Below are 14,218 nucleotides of genomic sequence, written 5' to 3'. Positions count from 1 at the left end.
CGGACCTTCGTCCACGTATTTTACGTGGAGCTCGTTGAGCTCCTTGTACATTTTCGAAGAACACGCCCTGGATGGATCAAATGAGAAATTGGAATGGAAGCGAGAAAACAAAGAGGATAAATAAAAAGTTTTGATTTCCTGCTTCAGATTCCAGTTCTAGAATCTTCCGTTGCCGGGACTTGAACCCAGGTCTCTCGGGTGAGAGCCGAGTATCCTGACCAACTAGACTACAACGGATTAGCTATACTTTCATTGGAAAAGCATATTCACAGGGATATCGTTGTTAGACCATCCAACTCATTGCATTTTTGTTTCTTCTTTTTTGATCGATTCACAGGACAAGCACGGCAAGAAGGTTTCCATGAGTAAATACGGAGACAAAGTTCTTTTGATCGTCAATGTCGCCACAATGTCGTGGGTTTGTAAGTTGTGGAGTTCCATCGCTAAGATCCTCCCTCCATTGCTGTGAAGATATCAGTTCTCGTGACAATGCCTGGAAAATTGACGAGCTCAGCGAGATCGAGACGGGAAAACACATTACCACTGACTTGGTCCGAGTTGTTAACGATAGGAATCCGATGGATCTTGCTCTTGAGCATGAACATGGCAGCATCTGTGCTATCGGTGTTAGATTTAACTCCTCTTTCTTTTCTTTTTCTACTAAGAAACTAGACTGACCGGATACAGTTTTGTCAGCAGATAAGGTGATGGCAGGCGAGCTCATCACTTCCCGAATAGGCATCTTGAACTGGAAGGAATAGAAGAGAACCTTGCCAAATCTATCGTGATACATACCCCTCTAGAGCCTTTGGTTCTATCCTTCCTGGACAGAACACCAACGCAGTGAAAATCCTTGTCTACCACCGGAAGCCCCGGAGATACGCGAGAAGTGGTGATCAACCTCCTCACTGAGAAGAGTGCACCTGGTTTTTCACTGATTGGAGCCGGAAGTTTTGCAAAAAAGCTTTATTTGCCAAGTTGATGGATGGAATTTCATTTAAAGCACTATGGAGCCGTTCACAGGTAGTTTTCGATCTTGATCTAGGATCGTGTTACCGGAAGTACGGCCGGCCTAAATGGGGTGAAGAAGTGAATGATATTTTCACGAAGTGCATCGTATGAGTATCAAATTTTTTCGGTATTTCTTACACTTTATATGATAGTTTCAAACTTCAAATTTTCACACAAAGCTCAAAAATTTAATAAACTATAAGCTGGGGGAAAACTTTAGATATGAACTTACGGAAATAAAATACAATCAATAAATAATATTTGTAATAAATGTTTTTTCTCTTTTGCTTATTATTAAGCATTCATCAGCAATATCTCGTCATGTGGATAACACACTAGACAATGTCTCAGCATTAATTTACAGAGAGCCGGAAAATGGGTGTGTGGTAGTTTAATGCATGCATTACGAAAAAGGTAGTAAAGAATTTACCCTTGAGTTGGATGATCAGCAAGGATTTTTTATATTAAAGCGTTCTTGTTCTACTTCAGCCAGTAAAAATTCTTGTTGTGGAGTATAAGAAGAATTGGGAACATTTATCAATAACTATAGACATGAAGTATTTACTAGTTGACTTTTACTCAGGGAGGGGTACCATGTTGCCGTCGTTCAAACCTCATGTTTAAAAATAAAAATATTAAGCATTGGTGTATATATATGTGGCTTCTTCACATTCCAGGCCTGGAGGGCAAAAGAATGGAAGGCATCGTGGCGAGGATCGCGCGACGAGAGCGAGATCCTTCATCGCATCACTCGCCATGAATGCGGGCGAGCAGTGGAGAAGATCTATATCTAAAGTTCACAATCTCAAAGAAATAAAAGAGGTTATCTTGCTATTCCAAAAGATCAAACTTTGTATGACGGTGTTCCCTCAAGATCTGTTCTCCAGCAGCGTGTTCTTTCTTCTTCCATCGTCTGGAAAGCTGGAAGCTGCGTAAGTGTTGGCCAAGAACACATAGGCTGCTCCCTCCCGGCCATCCAATCTCATCACGGCCTCAAACGCCACCCTTCCAATTCTCACATTCCTCCACTTCTGGCAGGCAGCCAAGAGCGCGAGCCAAATCGTCTTGTCGGCCTCCACAGGCATGCTTTCTATGGTTTCCAAGGCATCATCCAGGCGGTTTGCTCGTCCCAAGAGATCCACCATGCAAGTGTAGTGATCCAGGCCCGGCGAGATTCCAAACTTTTTCATGAGCTCGAAGAACTCCCTCGCCTTGTCTACGAGGCCGGCATGGCTGAAAGCCGTGAGGATCAACAGGAAAGTTACGCCGCTGGGCCGGATTCTTTCTTCCACCATCTTCTCGAAGAGTTCCAGTACTCGAGCAGTATTGCCTTGCTTTGCAAATCCTGCCATGACTGTGTTCCACGCCACCGAGTTCCTCGTCTCCATAGCTTGGAAAACCTCCATTGCATCCACCATGCTTCCACACTTTCCGTAGAAATCGATCAAACAGGACGCGAGCTGCTGCTTGTGCTCCTCCAAGGGATCACCACCACGGATCTCCGCGTGGATCTCTTTCCCTGTCTTGAGAGCTCCCAGGATCCCGCAAGCTTTCAAAGCCGCCATGAAAGTCACTCCATCCGGAACGAAAGACCCGTTCTCCAGCATCCGCCGAAAGAGCTCGAGCGCCAGCTCCGCCTCTCCGGCCTGAGCATAGCCCGATATCATCGCGTTCCACGAAACCAAGTCACGGTTCTCCATCTTCTCGAAAACTCTCCTCGCGCTGGAAAAGCTCCCGCATTTGGCATACATGTCCACCAGCGTGTTTGCCACCAAAATCTGGCACTCGCAGCCAAGCTCTGAGATCTGAGTGTGGATTGCCACGCCCCTCTCCAGGCCAAGAGCTTTATCTTTCGCTGGAAAGTTTGCGCAGGCTTTCAAGGCAGCGATGAAAGTTGCTCCATCAGGTCTCAAGCCATCTTTCACTTGCATGAGGTCGAAGAGTTCCAATGCTCGCTCGCTGCTGCTGTTCTGTGCGAATCCTAGGATGAGAGCGTTCCAGGAGACCAAGTCACGCCTTCTCATCCTCCAAAACACCCGGCTAGCGTCTTCCATGCTTCCACACTTGCAGTACATATCCACAAGGCTGTTCTGCACGAAAAGCTCCGAGTCACACCCCATCCTTTCTGCCTCGGCGTGGAGAGAAAATCCCTTCTCCATGGACTCTAGCTTGATAACCTTGCCTTGAATCACCTGGCCCTGTTCTTTCGCCGAGAGCTCCGCACAGGCCTTTAGAGCAGCCACCACGGTTCTTGAATTTGGCTGGCACTGATCCAATCTCGTAAAGAACTGGAAAAGCTCGAGCGCAATCTCGCCATCTCCATTCTGAGCGTAGCCAAGGATGAGAGCTGTCCATGACACGACGCTCCACCTCTTCTCTAGCCGGTTGAAGACCCGCTGCGCGTCGTCCATGCTTCCACACTTGGCGTAGAAGTCGACCAGAGTGTTGGCCACGAAAACATCCATCTCGTAGCCACCATTTGCAAGCTCCGAGTGAAGAGCCATGCCTCTCTCCAGAGACTTGAGCTTGAAAAGCCGTCCACCCTTCATCGAGCTCGAGGAAGCGAGACGCTGACCAGCTTCCTTGGCTGCACAGTCACAACAAGCCGTCAAGGCGGAGACAAAACTTCTCGCGTTTGGAGTGAATTTTTCTACCTCTTGCATGCTCCGGAAGAACTCCAAGGCAAGGTCTCCTCGTCCACACAGCGCGCAAGCCATCACCATCGCGTTCCACAGCACCAGGTCGCGGCACTGCGCTCTCCAAAACGCCCGCTCCGCGTCTTGGATGCTCCCACACTTTGCGTAGAAATCCACCAGCGTGCTCGCCACGAAAATCTCTGCGTCATAGCCAGATCTCGCCAGCCGGGAGTGAAGAGCCATCCCCATCTCCAAACTTTTCATCTTTGGTTCTTCCCTGGTGGCCATGTTGGTGCAAGCTTTCAAGGTGGCGACGTACGTTCTCGCGTTTGGCTTGCACCCACTGGAATCCATCCGAAGAAGGAGCTCCAGCGCGACCTCTCCTCGTCCAATCTGTGCGTATCCCATCATCAAGCTCGTCCAGGAGACGACGCTGCGGTGTTTCATCCTCTCAAACACCCGCCGAGCATCGTCCAAGCTCCCGGACTTGACGAAAGTATCGATGAGCGTGTTCGCGACGTAGATATCCGACTCAAATCCCAGCTTCACCGCCACAGCTTCCACGCTTCTGGCAATCTCCAAACAATCGACCATGGTGGATTCTCCATGTTTCTTCGAGCTCGACCTTCTAGAGTCTCTCTCGTGATCTTTCTCCTTGTCCGCGCAGTTCGCACAGCACTTGAGCACGGCCACGAGAGTCCGGGGATTTGGAACGAATCCGAGATCTTGCATTGCCGAGAATACCTGGAGCCCGACCTCCCCCTTCCCAGCGTGCGCATACCCCGCGATGAGCGAATTCCACGAGACACTGTCCAGAGCTCCGGCGGCCAGCATTCCCTGGAAGAAGAAACGGCGGGCGTCTTCAATGCCGCCACACCTGGCGTAAGTGGAAACGATGGTGTTGGCCACGAAAACGTTGAGAGCATTGCCTTGGTGCGCCGCAGTGGCGTGGATCTTCCTGGCGGACTGGAGGTCGCTGGCGCCGCCGCAAGCTTTGAGCGAGGCGATCGTGTCGGGAATGCTAAGCATACCTTCAAAAGCCCTACATTCTAGATACGACACGAAGAACCCTAACGGACCTTCTTTATAAAAAGGAAACACTGCAAGGGGAGAAAGGTGGCTAGTAGGAAGATCAAGCCTTCGCCTTGGCAAATTCTCGGGACTTAGCCAAAAGCGCGGTGGTCTCTTCGTTGTCCGCCACCTTTGATTTCATCATCCTGAACTCAAACTGCAATGGCGCCGGCCTCTCTGCCGCGATGTAAACCTCGAGCAGCTGATTGAACACCCGCGCGTCTCGCCACCCTTTGTACCTCGCGAACAAGGCCTCCGCCGCCTCCACGTCCTTGGCCTTCTTGTAAACCGGCAGCATCTTCTTGAGCGTCAAGTAGCTCGGCCTCGTCCTGGGGCAGCACACCTGGAGCGCTTCCTTGGTCTTTTCCATGGCCAGATCGCGCTCCTTGAGCGCAATGTGCCCGGCAATCAGCTCGTCGTAGCAGCCAAACGAGACCTTCCGCTCGCCCTCCTTGTTCTTGAGATGATTGACAAGCCCCACTGCTCGATCCATCCTCCCGTTCGTCACGTAGGCTCGGACCAGCGATGGATAGAAAGTCATGAGATCCGGCTTCTTCCACGACTCGACACGCTCCGTAAAGTGATAGACCGTCTCCATCTTCCCGACCTGTCCGAAAGCTTCCACTCCGGCTGCGAAGGCGTACGTTGGGATGTGGTCGTGGCTCTCGATCAAGGCCCAGGCCTTCTTCACGCCACTGAAATCGCCCATGTAAGCGTAGGCGAGCATGGCATTGGTGGCGGCGTTGAGTCCATCCTTTTTCGTGTCGAGACTGCTCAAAGTGTCGTCCAGGATCGTCTCGGCCTCCTTCTTGTCGATCTCGATCCCCAGCCTGCGACTGTATTTTGCGAGCGTCCAGAAGGTGAGGTCGCTGGGCTTGATCCCGGCCTTTCTCATCCGGTTGTAAGCGTCCACAGCCTTTTCGTCCTCCTCCATCCGGATGTACATGAGCATGAGCTGGTTATGAGCTTGGGCGGTGGTGGGAGTGAAGGACTCGAGGATGAATTCCGCTTTGTTTGCTCGGTTCTTGTTGCAGTAGGCGGACATGATCCGCGTGTAGACCGCGGGAGTCTTGGCCTCGGCTGGCATGTCGTCGAAGATCCTCTTCACGACTTGGAGCTTGTTGGCTTTCTGTGCCGCTTTCATGGAGAGCTCGTAGATCTTGGACGAGACGGGGAGGGGCTTGTCAACGAGCACCCAGCGCATTATCTGGGAGAAGAAGAAAAAATCGATTTTTACGTGCAGTTCTTCAAGCCAAAGTTTTTGCGTACCTTGTAGACTTGGTCATGGCGTTGGCGGCCCCAGAGCTTCCGGAAGAGCTTGAAGAGCATCTCTCTCGTGAACTTGGTCTTGGTCTGTTCCTGCCACTCCGCCACCACAGCCTTGGGCGACCGGTAAGGATTCGCGATGAGCGTGTTGCACAGCAAGTTGTAAGGCACGACCTCGGTCCTGTGGAGCCGGGTGGAATCCGGATCCAAATCCTCCTCCTCCTCCGAGGACGCGGCCTCGGCGGAGAACTTCCCCTCGGAGAATGTACCCGACTTGGAGCTGGCGAGAGCGGTGGCGGCGCTGGAGGAGATGCCCCTGGCGCTGGCCGGGAGGAGAAGCACCATGATCTTGGACTCATTGTGATGCGACGAGACCAAGAAGCTGCGGCACTGAGATCTGTGGAAGAAATGTAATGGGTCGATCCCAAAATCACGGTGGAGGAGACGCTTACCTCGTCGCGCCGCCCGCTCTGGACAGCGCCCTCAGCAAGTACCCCATCTAGGGCACCGAAAAACCCAAAACCCAAAGCTTAGGGAACGGAGAATATTCTAAAATGATGCCTCCTTTAATGTTAACGTTGCATGTGGCATTCTAGGGCTTATGAATTGACCGATTAAAGCATTGACAATGTTTAAAGCATCTATTTGCTTCTCTATGGCAGACACCCTCGTTTTCTAAAAGGAAGCCCTTTCTCTGTTTCAAACGTATCATACGCATTTTGGACGTGCGAACAAGGCCAATGTCACCCACAAATTGGCCCGCCAACAACAATTCAATGGCTCCTTTTTCTAGAACATCACAAAAAACAATCCCGGAATTAGGGCACACATAAACCATGGAAGGATGGGCGATTAGAATATATTTCGTATGGTATGGTACCTTGCAAAGAAAAAATTATATGCCCAGTGGGTCCATTGGGATCTTATTTGCTGCGTTCTTTTACATGGTTCTAATTTTCTCTCGCCTTCTTTCTCTTCTTTTCGAGCGCCAAGTTCGAATCACCAACGTGCACCAAAAACATCAAATCATTCGAATTACACACTCCTGCCAAAGTGGACTTGGTCTCATCTGTCCACGTGGACGGCCGCGATGCAGCCACGTTTCGTTACCCAAGTATCTGGCGATGCTGAGAGCTAGGGTTCTTGGCGAGGAGGAGCCACGCAGCAGCGGGTGCAAGGCGTCGAGTGGGAGGAGGATTAGCGCAGCTAGCTCGGGATGTTTAGATTCATGCGCGGCTTTACTTGGAAGGGCCGGCCGCCTTCAATCGCCGGGAGAATGCGGCTCTAGGAGGCGAGCGAGCGAGCAGTGGTAGATTATGGACTTGGAGCGAGAGTGAGCACTTGCACAGGTGCCCGCGCGCTGCGTGATGGCTTCGGAGGATGACAGGTATTTCTCGCGGAAGGAGCTGGCAAAGGGATCCCGTGTGCTTCCAGAGATTGACGAGAGCTACCTCTCTATCTCAGTGGACAGGCTTGATGGAGGAGCTCCCTGCAAGCTAGATGTGGATGAGAGATGGATCATCGATCCCAGGATGCTGCTGGTTGGCTCCAAGCTCGGAGAGGGTGCTCACGGGAAGGTGTACGAAGGAAAGTGAGTAGAAATTTTTGGAGGAGTTGTGACACACACCAATTTGTGAAATTTTCTTCTCCCTTCTCCAGGTACCGAGATCTCAGTGTTGCAGTGAAAATCATCCAGGTGGGTGATACGCCAGAGGACGTTGCTAAAGCGAGGTCGAGATTCGTGAGAGAAGTGTCCATGCTTTCGAAAGTACAGCACAAAAATCTTGTCAAGGTATTAACTCCGGTTTTGGAAGCTTGTGTTTTGATTCCCATCTTTCACAGTTTATCGGTGCCTGTGAGGAGCCCATGGTTTTGGTAACCGAGCTACTCAGTGGGAATTCTCTTCGGAAGTATCTCGTGAATTTGCGACCACACCGGATGGAGCTGGAACAAGCTATCACGTTTGCACTGGAGATCGCCCAAGTAATGGACTGTCTACATGCGAATGGAATCATTCACAGGGATTTAAAACCGGGTAAAGTTTCTGTCACTGCGTGCTGGCTCGAAGAATGACTGACCCTTCTCCTCCACTCCCAGATAACTTGCTCCTTACGGCGGATCAAAAGTCCGTAAAACTTGCGGACTTTGGACTGGCCCGGGAAGAAAGTGTCACAGAAATGATGACTGCAGAGACAGGGACGTATCGCTGGATGGCTCCAGAGGTCAGATATGCTCTTATCCATAATCTTCCATTTTGTACTAAAACAAAACCTTCTCTTTTACTCCCTCGCAGCTCTACAGCACGGTGACGCTAAGAAACGGCGAAAAGAAGCATTATAATCAAAAGGTGGACGTCTACAGCTTTGCAATCGTGTTGTGGGAGCTGCTGACCAACCGGATGCCTTTCGAAGGCATGTCCAATCTTCAAGCCGCGTATGCGGCGGCTTTCAAGGTACTTACAATACTTTTCTCTTCACTTTCCTTTCTCTCTTTTCTAGAGTCTGCTCGCTTGTCAACGTCTCATAAAAAATGCTTTTTTGCGGTTTCCTAGAACGTCAGGCCGAGCCATCCCGAGTCCGAGAAGGTACCCGAGGAGCTAGTGTTCATCCTACAGTCGTGCTGGGCTGAAGATCCGAGTGTGAGGCCTAATTTTGCTCAGGTGGTGAGGATGCTGACGGCATTCCTCTTCTCGCTACCAGGTCCACAAAGGGCTCCTCCCAAGCAGATCATCGTCTCCAAGAACTTTGGAGGGAAGGATCTGTCGCCCAGTCCCAGCCCCAGCCCCGGAGGCTCCAATTCCACTTCCAGGATGGAGACGCCCATGTCCGCTGCTGGATCATCCTCCTCGGTGGCTGGAAATGGGAGCCTGTCCACCAAGCACAGCCGGCTCTTCCAGTGCTTTGGCCAGTGTTTTTTGTCAGGAGCTCCCGGAAGCTTGCACTAAAAAGTTCTATAGATCTCTTTTAACTCAGCCTCGCTGTGCCTCGGAGCGAGCAAGGCATTTGTATATATCAAGGCAAACACAGGCTCTTCTCGATCCATGGAATGGAAGAATTAAAAGAAAAGGGAGAGGACTGAGGTCAGAAAATGGAAATGAGAGCTTCTCAAAGTTTGCCCCGAGCAAAGTTTGCCACTGGAGGCAAGATCGACGCCATAGAGATCTCGCCCTCCCTCTCTCCAGGGATGGTTTCCTCAAGCTCCAGGCCAATGTCGCAGCAAGCACCCCATGGAAACACCATGCATGAAGGTGAGCTGCCCACAAAATCCCAGACTTTTTCTCAAAAAGTGGTGCCCAACCTGGGAATCAACACCAATTACTTGATGCCGGATGTGAGACTGTACAAGCTGCTGCTGCATGAGAAAGGTGGCCACTTGCAGTTTCACAGGGATACTGAAAAGGCGGATGGCATGTTTGGGACGATGATCTTGCAGCTCCCCACGGAAGAGGGCTATGAAGGTGGCAAGCTGGAAGTTCGCCGTGGAAAGAAGATGCTAGCTTTCGATTTCTCTCAGGTGCTTCTAGCTCGAGCACGGGCTATTTCCAGACCGCGTTCTTCTACAGGTTGGCGGAGATGACGAGTGGGCAGTCTCCTGTTTAATCTGGTGAGGTCGAGCAACCAAAAGGTTTTTCAGATGGATTATTTGAAGCTTCCGCACTATGTGTCTGCCATTGGGACTGTCCAAAAGCTTCTCAAAGAATGAACAGCCATTGAAAAGAAGGAGCCATATCTTTTGATCCCACTGGGACACAAATACTGGGGTACAAGCCTAAGTTTCGCCGGACTCAAGGGACACGATCGAGTTGTGGCAGCACTTGTGTTGAGTTGCACGGACTTTTTGGTCCATCTCTGCAGGCTCGGGCGAGTTACTGACCCTTTGTCCGTCCTAGATAGACTGATCATTGGCGATCAAGAAATCGAAGATTTCGACTTGATAGTTGAGTTGGAGAGCGTTATAAGACGTGCAGAAGATTATGCGATAAGCCAGATGAAACATACTATGATGGAGGCTGGTGCGTCACCACCTACTATACCGCTTCTTTGATGGTGTGGCCAAAGGATCAGAGAGTAGACATGCTGTGCAAGATAGATGTTGTAGCGTCGAGGAAAAGCTCAAATCGGAGCCGAAAGCAAACGAGGAAGGACTTAATGCACTTCATCGTAGAAAAGCTTCCCCGTGAGAAATCTTCTTATAAGGATCATCCTCTGCTGGAGCTTATGACTTTCGCGAAGAAGCCTTCCTGATCATGGCGAAGTGTGGGGTGTTGTTTATGGCAAAAGGAGAACGGAAGCCCTGGAAACAATGGTTGCCATGATACAGAAATATGAATGCTACAAAAACTTGATTGAGCTTTTGTTGGAAGCGATGGTCGCAAATAACTATGAATGGGATAAAATGATTTTCCGCTTTGCAGACCATCTACGAGCCAATGGCTTCCAAAACGAGGCTGTGGTGTTTGCAAAGAAGCTGATGAGCAACAGGACAGTGATCAGCTTGCTGCGTTGTTACGTTGAGTGGGGGCTTGAAGAGGAGACATGGCATGCTTTGAAGGCTGCCACGCCACAGAATACAAGGCCGGAGTGTTTGGCTATGGTGGTGAAGGAGTGGGGAGTCGAGAAAACTCGTCCTCACCTCCAAGAGTTTTGAGAGAAGAGCTCTAAAGTTATGAAGAGGAGAGATTACTTGAAAAAGCTAGCGAGATTTGGTGTGGAGCTCGAGTGCCAAGGGTGTCACGATGCTGCACTGATCTTTGCGAACAAGGAGATCTTCAAAGATGTCACCCTGAAAGAGCTATGGCATGAAACACGACCCTTAGAATATGCGGATGGTCTGTGTGTTCTGCTCTTGACAAGGGATGACAAGTTCCATGAAGATTTGAGAAATAAGGCCAGCATAGAGATAGTCGAAATCACGAAAAGAGCAGCCGGGTTGTTTGAATTGAAAGAGGATGAAAAGGTGACGCAGCTCTTCTCGGAAATGCTGTCAAAATATGGGGCGTTTTGGCTGGGCGACGAAAAACTTGTGAGGCTTGTGTTAAGAAATTTCAAAACGAGAGTTCATTGTCTAGATAAGGAACTGGCTGAAAGTCTAGTGGAGAAATCCAAGGCGTGGGATGGTGATTCCAGGGATAAGTTTGGAGAGGTGGTAGAGGCCACAGTTCACTATTTCTCAACGGAAAAAGTGACAAGGAGAGAGGTTTTGGAGTTCTTGGAGATGCTTCGCCAGCTCTTGAAAAGAAGAGGCTTGAGTTCTTCGATCAAAGCTCTGAGTTAAAACTTTGGTAGCAAAACGAGATGATTCTTATCTTTCCATTCTCAATCACTTTTTCTATTTGATGCCCTGTTTTTAGGGTTCTTGAGAAACAGGAGCTAGGGTTCCTGGGCGCTCTGTTCGATCGACGACCAGGCGCGGGAATGGCGAGAATGCGTTTCCCCGGAGCAGGTCTTAGCATCCCGCTGCTGCTGCTGCTGCTGCTGCTCGCCGTGGGATGCAGGGCGGAGATCCGCAATGTGTGGATCAAGGCAGACTCGCGGCCACTGATCGTGTTCGAGAGGTTTGGCTTCGGCGGCCGAGGTAGGGTAGAGATTTCGGCGTCGGATCTGTTGCTGCATTCCACATCCAGCAAGGAGACTTCGCCGCCGGATCTGGCACAGATGGGCTTCTTCCTCACCACGGAAGCGGATCTTGTCCAGGTGCTCCTCGATGCGGAGCGTCACGCCAGCGATTTCTGCGTCCTCAAGAACAGCCAGAACCAAGTGAGGGTCTTGTTCTTGCTCAACCAAGTCAAGAGCAACTACACCAACGTCTTCGACGTGGCCGACACCAACGAGTATGGACTGTTCTTCGCGAATTGCCAGCCCCATATCCGGGTCTCCATGAAGGTGAGAACTTCCATGTACAACGTCGACGCGAATGGGAGGAAGAACTTCCTGCCGTTTGGACAGACCGAGCTCCCGGCTCTCTACTCGATCTTCGCGCTGGGATACATGGTGGTAGTCGGGCTCTGGGGATATGTCTGCTACAAGCAAAAGCCCAACGTCCACAAGGTTCACGTCCTCATGCTCGTCCTGGTGGTGCTCAAGGCCGTGAATCTCCTCGCCCAGGCAGTGGATCTAGAGTTTACCAAGAAGACTGGAACCCCGCACGGCTGGGACGTGGTCTTCTACCTCTTTAGCTTCCTGCGGGGGGTGATGGTGTTCACGGTAATCATCCTCATCGGGACGGGGTGGTCGATCCTCAAGCCTTTCCTCCAGGAGAACGAGAAGAAGGTGCTGATGATCGTCATACCGCTCCAGGTGCTGGCCAACATCGCCGCCATCGTGATCGACGAGACGGGGCCGTCGACCAGGGACTGGATCACCTGGAAGCAGCTCCTCCTGCTGGTGGACATCGTGTGCTGCTGCGCCGTGCTCTTCCCGATTGTCTGGTCGATCAAGCACCTCCGGCAGGCGTCGAGGAGCGACGGCAAAGCCGCCAGGACGCTCGTCAAGCTCACGCTCTTCAGGCAGTTCTACATCATCGTCGTGAGCTACATCTACTTCACTCGGATCGTGGTGTTTGCGCTCACGGCTGCGAGTGATTTCAAGTACCGATGGATGGCAGCGTGCGCGAGAGAGGCTGCCACGCTCGCCTTCTACATCTTCACGGGGTACAAGTTTAGACCCGCGGAGCGCAATCCTTACATCTCTCTCGAGGAGGAGGAAGACGAGGAAGAAGCCCTTCAAGAGGCGCTCAAGGACGACGATTTCGAGCTCTAAAAAATCTTTTGAGCAGTGAGCCAGTGCCGGGATGTATAGATGTTTCTTTTTTTTCCAGGATTTTCAAAGAAACTCTTTTAATACTTTTGTTTCAAGTAGTGCGATAGAGTTGCCGGGTGATCAGTGAGTATGATATCAGCATGGACTTTTCTTATGAAGTAATCGAATTCTTGCTCGGGGTCCGCCGCGAAATCCCTGGCCATGAACTGTGCCTCGTTGCTGAAAGTGGCAGTCTGGACGAGCAAATCCCTTACGTGAGCTCTCTCCACAAAATCGGTCGCGGGTAAGTTCTTGTGGCTCGAATCCATTGGCACGATCAAAAACTTCTTGGTGGAGAGAGCGGTCACGTAGTTGGCGATGAAATCCAGAAACTCGTCGGTGTAGTAGTGGGAGTATAGCAGCTTTGTGTCTTGGGCGAGAGCGTCCGCAGGTCCAAGAGCGAAAATCTTTGGCGATTTGGTTTTGTTGGCAATGTGGAGAATCGAGGTTGGCGCAAAGGTTTGGATGAACACTGGCTGCTTCAACCATTTCTGCGAGTTGTATGGATCGTTGTAGCCATACTTGAGTAGAGTTTTCACAAACCTGTCCTCGAATAGGTCTCCACCCGGCCATTTCACCTTATTGTTTGATCGATCAGTCAGTGATTTCTAATTCTATAGTTTAAACAATCTAGGAAGGAAAGCTTACGTGCTTGTTGATGAAAACCGGGCTCTTAATCTCGGGATCTATTCCAACGACACGATCAGCTTCCAGAGCTACAGCGATATACTCCTCGAAAGTTGGAATTTCAAACAGACCTTTAACAAAAGATTGGTCATGAAATTTGGATCATAGAAACATTGCAAAGTTACCATTGTACGATTGATCTCTGAAATCATACCGCTGACGAAGCCGCAACGTCTTGATCTCCTGAAGAGTAAAATCCACCGCGAAGAACCCAGTAACATTAACACCCTCGTCCACGTACATAGCTTTCTTGTGTGCAAACTCCGGATGCTGGGCGACATCCGTGACAGCGTCCAAGGTGGTGTCGTGCATGCAGATCAGCACTCCATCCCTGGTCGATCCAATGTCGGTCTCGATGAAATCGGCCCCGTTTTCGATGGCCCGCTTGAAAGCGGCGATCGAGGACTCGGGGAACTCACCATTGGCTCCGCGGTGAGCGACGTTATAGGGGCCGTTGGACTTGAATCGCGGCTTCGCTGGTGGCTTGATCAGTCGGCCCTCAAGGATGTGGAAGGAGTTTGCTAACAGCAGAAGCAGCGTCGTGGAGAGAAACAAGACCGAAGCAGCCATTAGAAGAATTATGGATCTAGAATTGGAAGAATTATATCCATGATATTGGCCATATTTGGCCCAGCTCCAATTCTAGATCATCAGAATTGTTAGAAAGCCCTGGACGAGATTGAAACATCTTTTCTGATTGCAGCTCTCAACCCTTGAACTCTTGAACTGTGGGAAGAAAAATTGCAAGAG

At 50.6% G+C, this 14,218-nt stretch overlaps 5 protein-coding genes and 1 non-coding gene across 6 annotated transcripts; 2 read left to right on the top strand and 4 right to left on the bottom strand.

The window, feature by feature from the left end:
• Nucleotides 1-164: 164 nt before the first annotated feature.
• Nucleotides 165-237, bottom strand: TRNAE-CUC. Its single transcript has one exon. It is a non-coding gene; the product is annotated as a tRNA-Glu (tRNA).
• A 1,584-nt stretch (nucleotides 238-1,821) lies between these two features.
• On the bottom strand, nucleotides 1,822-4,704 carry LOC112342913 (pentatricopeptide repeat-containing protein At2g13600-like). Its single transcript, XM_024665531.1, has one exon. The coding sequence runs from the start codon at nucleotides 4,674-4,676 to the stop codon at nucleotides 1,881-1,883; it is 2,796 nt and encodes a 931-aa protein (XP_024521299.1). The 5' UTR covers nucleotides 4,677-4,704; the 3' UTR covers nucleotides 1,822-1,880.
• A 9-nt stretch (nucleotides 4,705-4,713) lies between these two features.
• Nucleotides 4,714-6,529, bottom strand: LOC9644098. Its single transcript, XM_002991695.2, has 3 exons — nucleotides 6,437-6,529; nucleotides 5,988-6,381; nucleotides 4,714-5,925 (listed from the first exon to the last, which is right to left on the bottom strand). The coding sequence occupies exons 1-3, from the start codon at nucleotides 6,481-6,483 to the stop codon at nucleotides 4,780-4,782; spliced, it is 1,587 nt and encodes a 528-aa protein (XP_002991741.2). The 5' UTR covers nucleotides 6,484-6,529; the 3' UTR covers nucleotides 4,714-4,779.
• A 589-nt stretch (nucleotides 6,530-7,118) lies between these two features.
• Nucleotides 7,119-8,955, top strand: LOC9644097 (serine/threonine-protein kinase STY13). The gene is made up of 6 exons (XM_002991734.2): nucleotides 7,119-7,575; nucleotides 7,644-7,776; nucleotides 7,827-8,019; nucleotides 8,082-8,206; nucleotides 8,278-8,436; nucleotides 8,536-8,955. The coding sequence occupies exons 1-6, from the start codon at nucleotides 7,352-7,354 to the stop codon at nucleotides 8,926-8,928; spliced, it is 1,227 nt and encodes a 408-aa protein (XP_002991780.1). The 5' UTR covers nucleotides 7,119-7,351; the 3' UTR covers nucleotides 8,929-8,955.
• A 2,379-nt stretch (nucleotides 8,956-11,334) lies between these two features.
• LOC9633411 (protein GPR107) lies at nucleotides 11,335-12,825 on the top strand. The gene has a single exon (XM_002991732.2). The coding sequence runs from the start codon at nucleotides 11,399-11,401 to the stop codon at nucleotides 12,740-12,742; it is 1,344 nt and encodes a 447-aa protein (XP_002991778.1). The 5' UTR covers nucleotides 11,335-11,398; the 3' UTR covers nucleotides 12,743-12,825.
• On the bottom strand, nucleotides 12,803-14,155 carry LOC9633410 (glycerophosphodiester phosphodiesterase GDPD6). The gene is made up of 3 exons (XM_002991694.2): nucleotides 13,594-14,155; nucleotides 13,430-13,539; nucleotides 12,803-13,359 (listed from the first exon to the last, which is right to left on the bottom strand). Exons 1-3 carry the CDS (start codon nucleotides 14,036-14,038, stop codon nucleotides 12,820-12,822), a joined length of 1,095 nt encoding a protein of 364 aa, XP_002991740.1. The 5' UTR covers nucleotides 14,039-14,155; the 3' UTR covers nucleotides 12,803-12,819.
• Nucleotides 14,156-14,218: the final 63 nt, after the last annotated feature.

This window comes from Selaginella moellendorffii, unplaced genomic scaffold, assembly GCF_000143415.4.
Source record: "Selaginella moellendorffii unplaced genomic scaffold, v1.0 SELMOscaffold_123, whole genome shotgun sequence".
Classification (NCBI taxonomy): Eukaryota; Viridiplantae; Streptophyta; class Lycopodiopsida; order Selaginellales; family Selaginellaceae; genus Selaginella; species Selaginella moellendorffii.
This window is presented reverse-complemented; position numbering and strand designations above follow the sequence as displayed.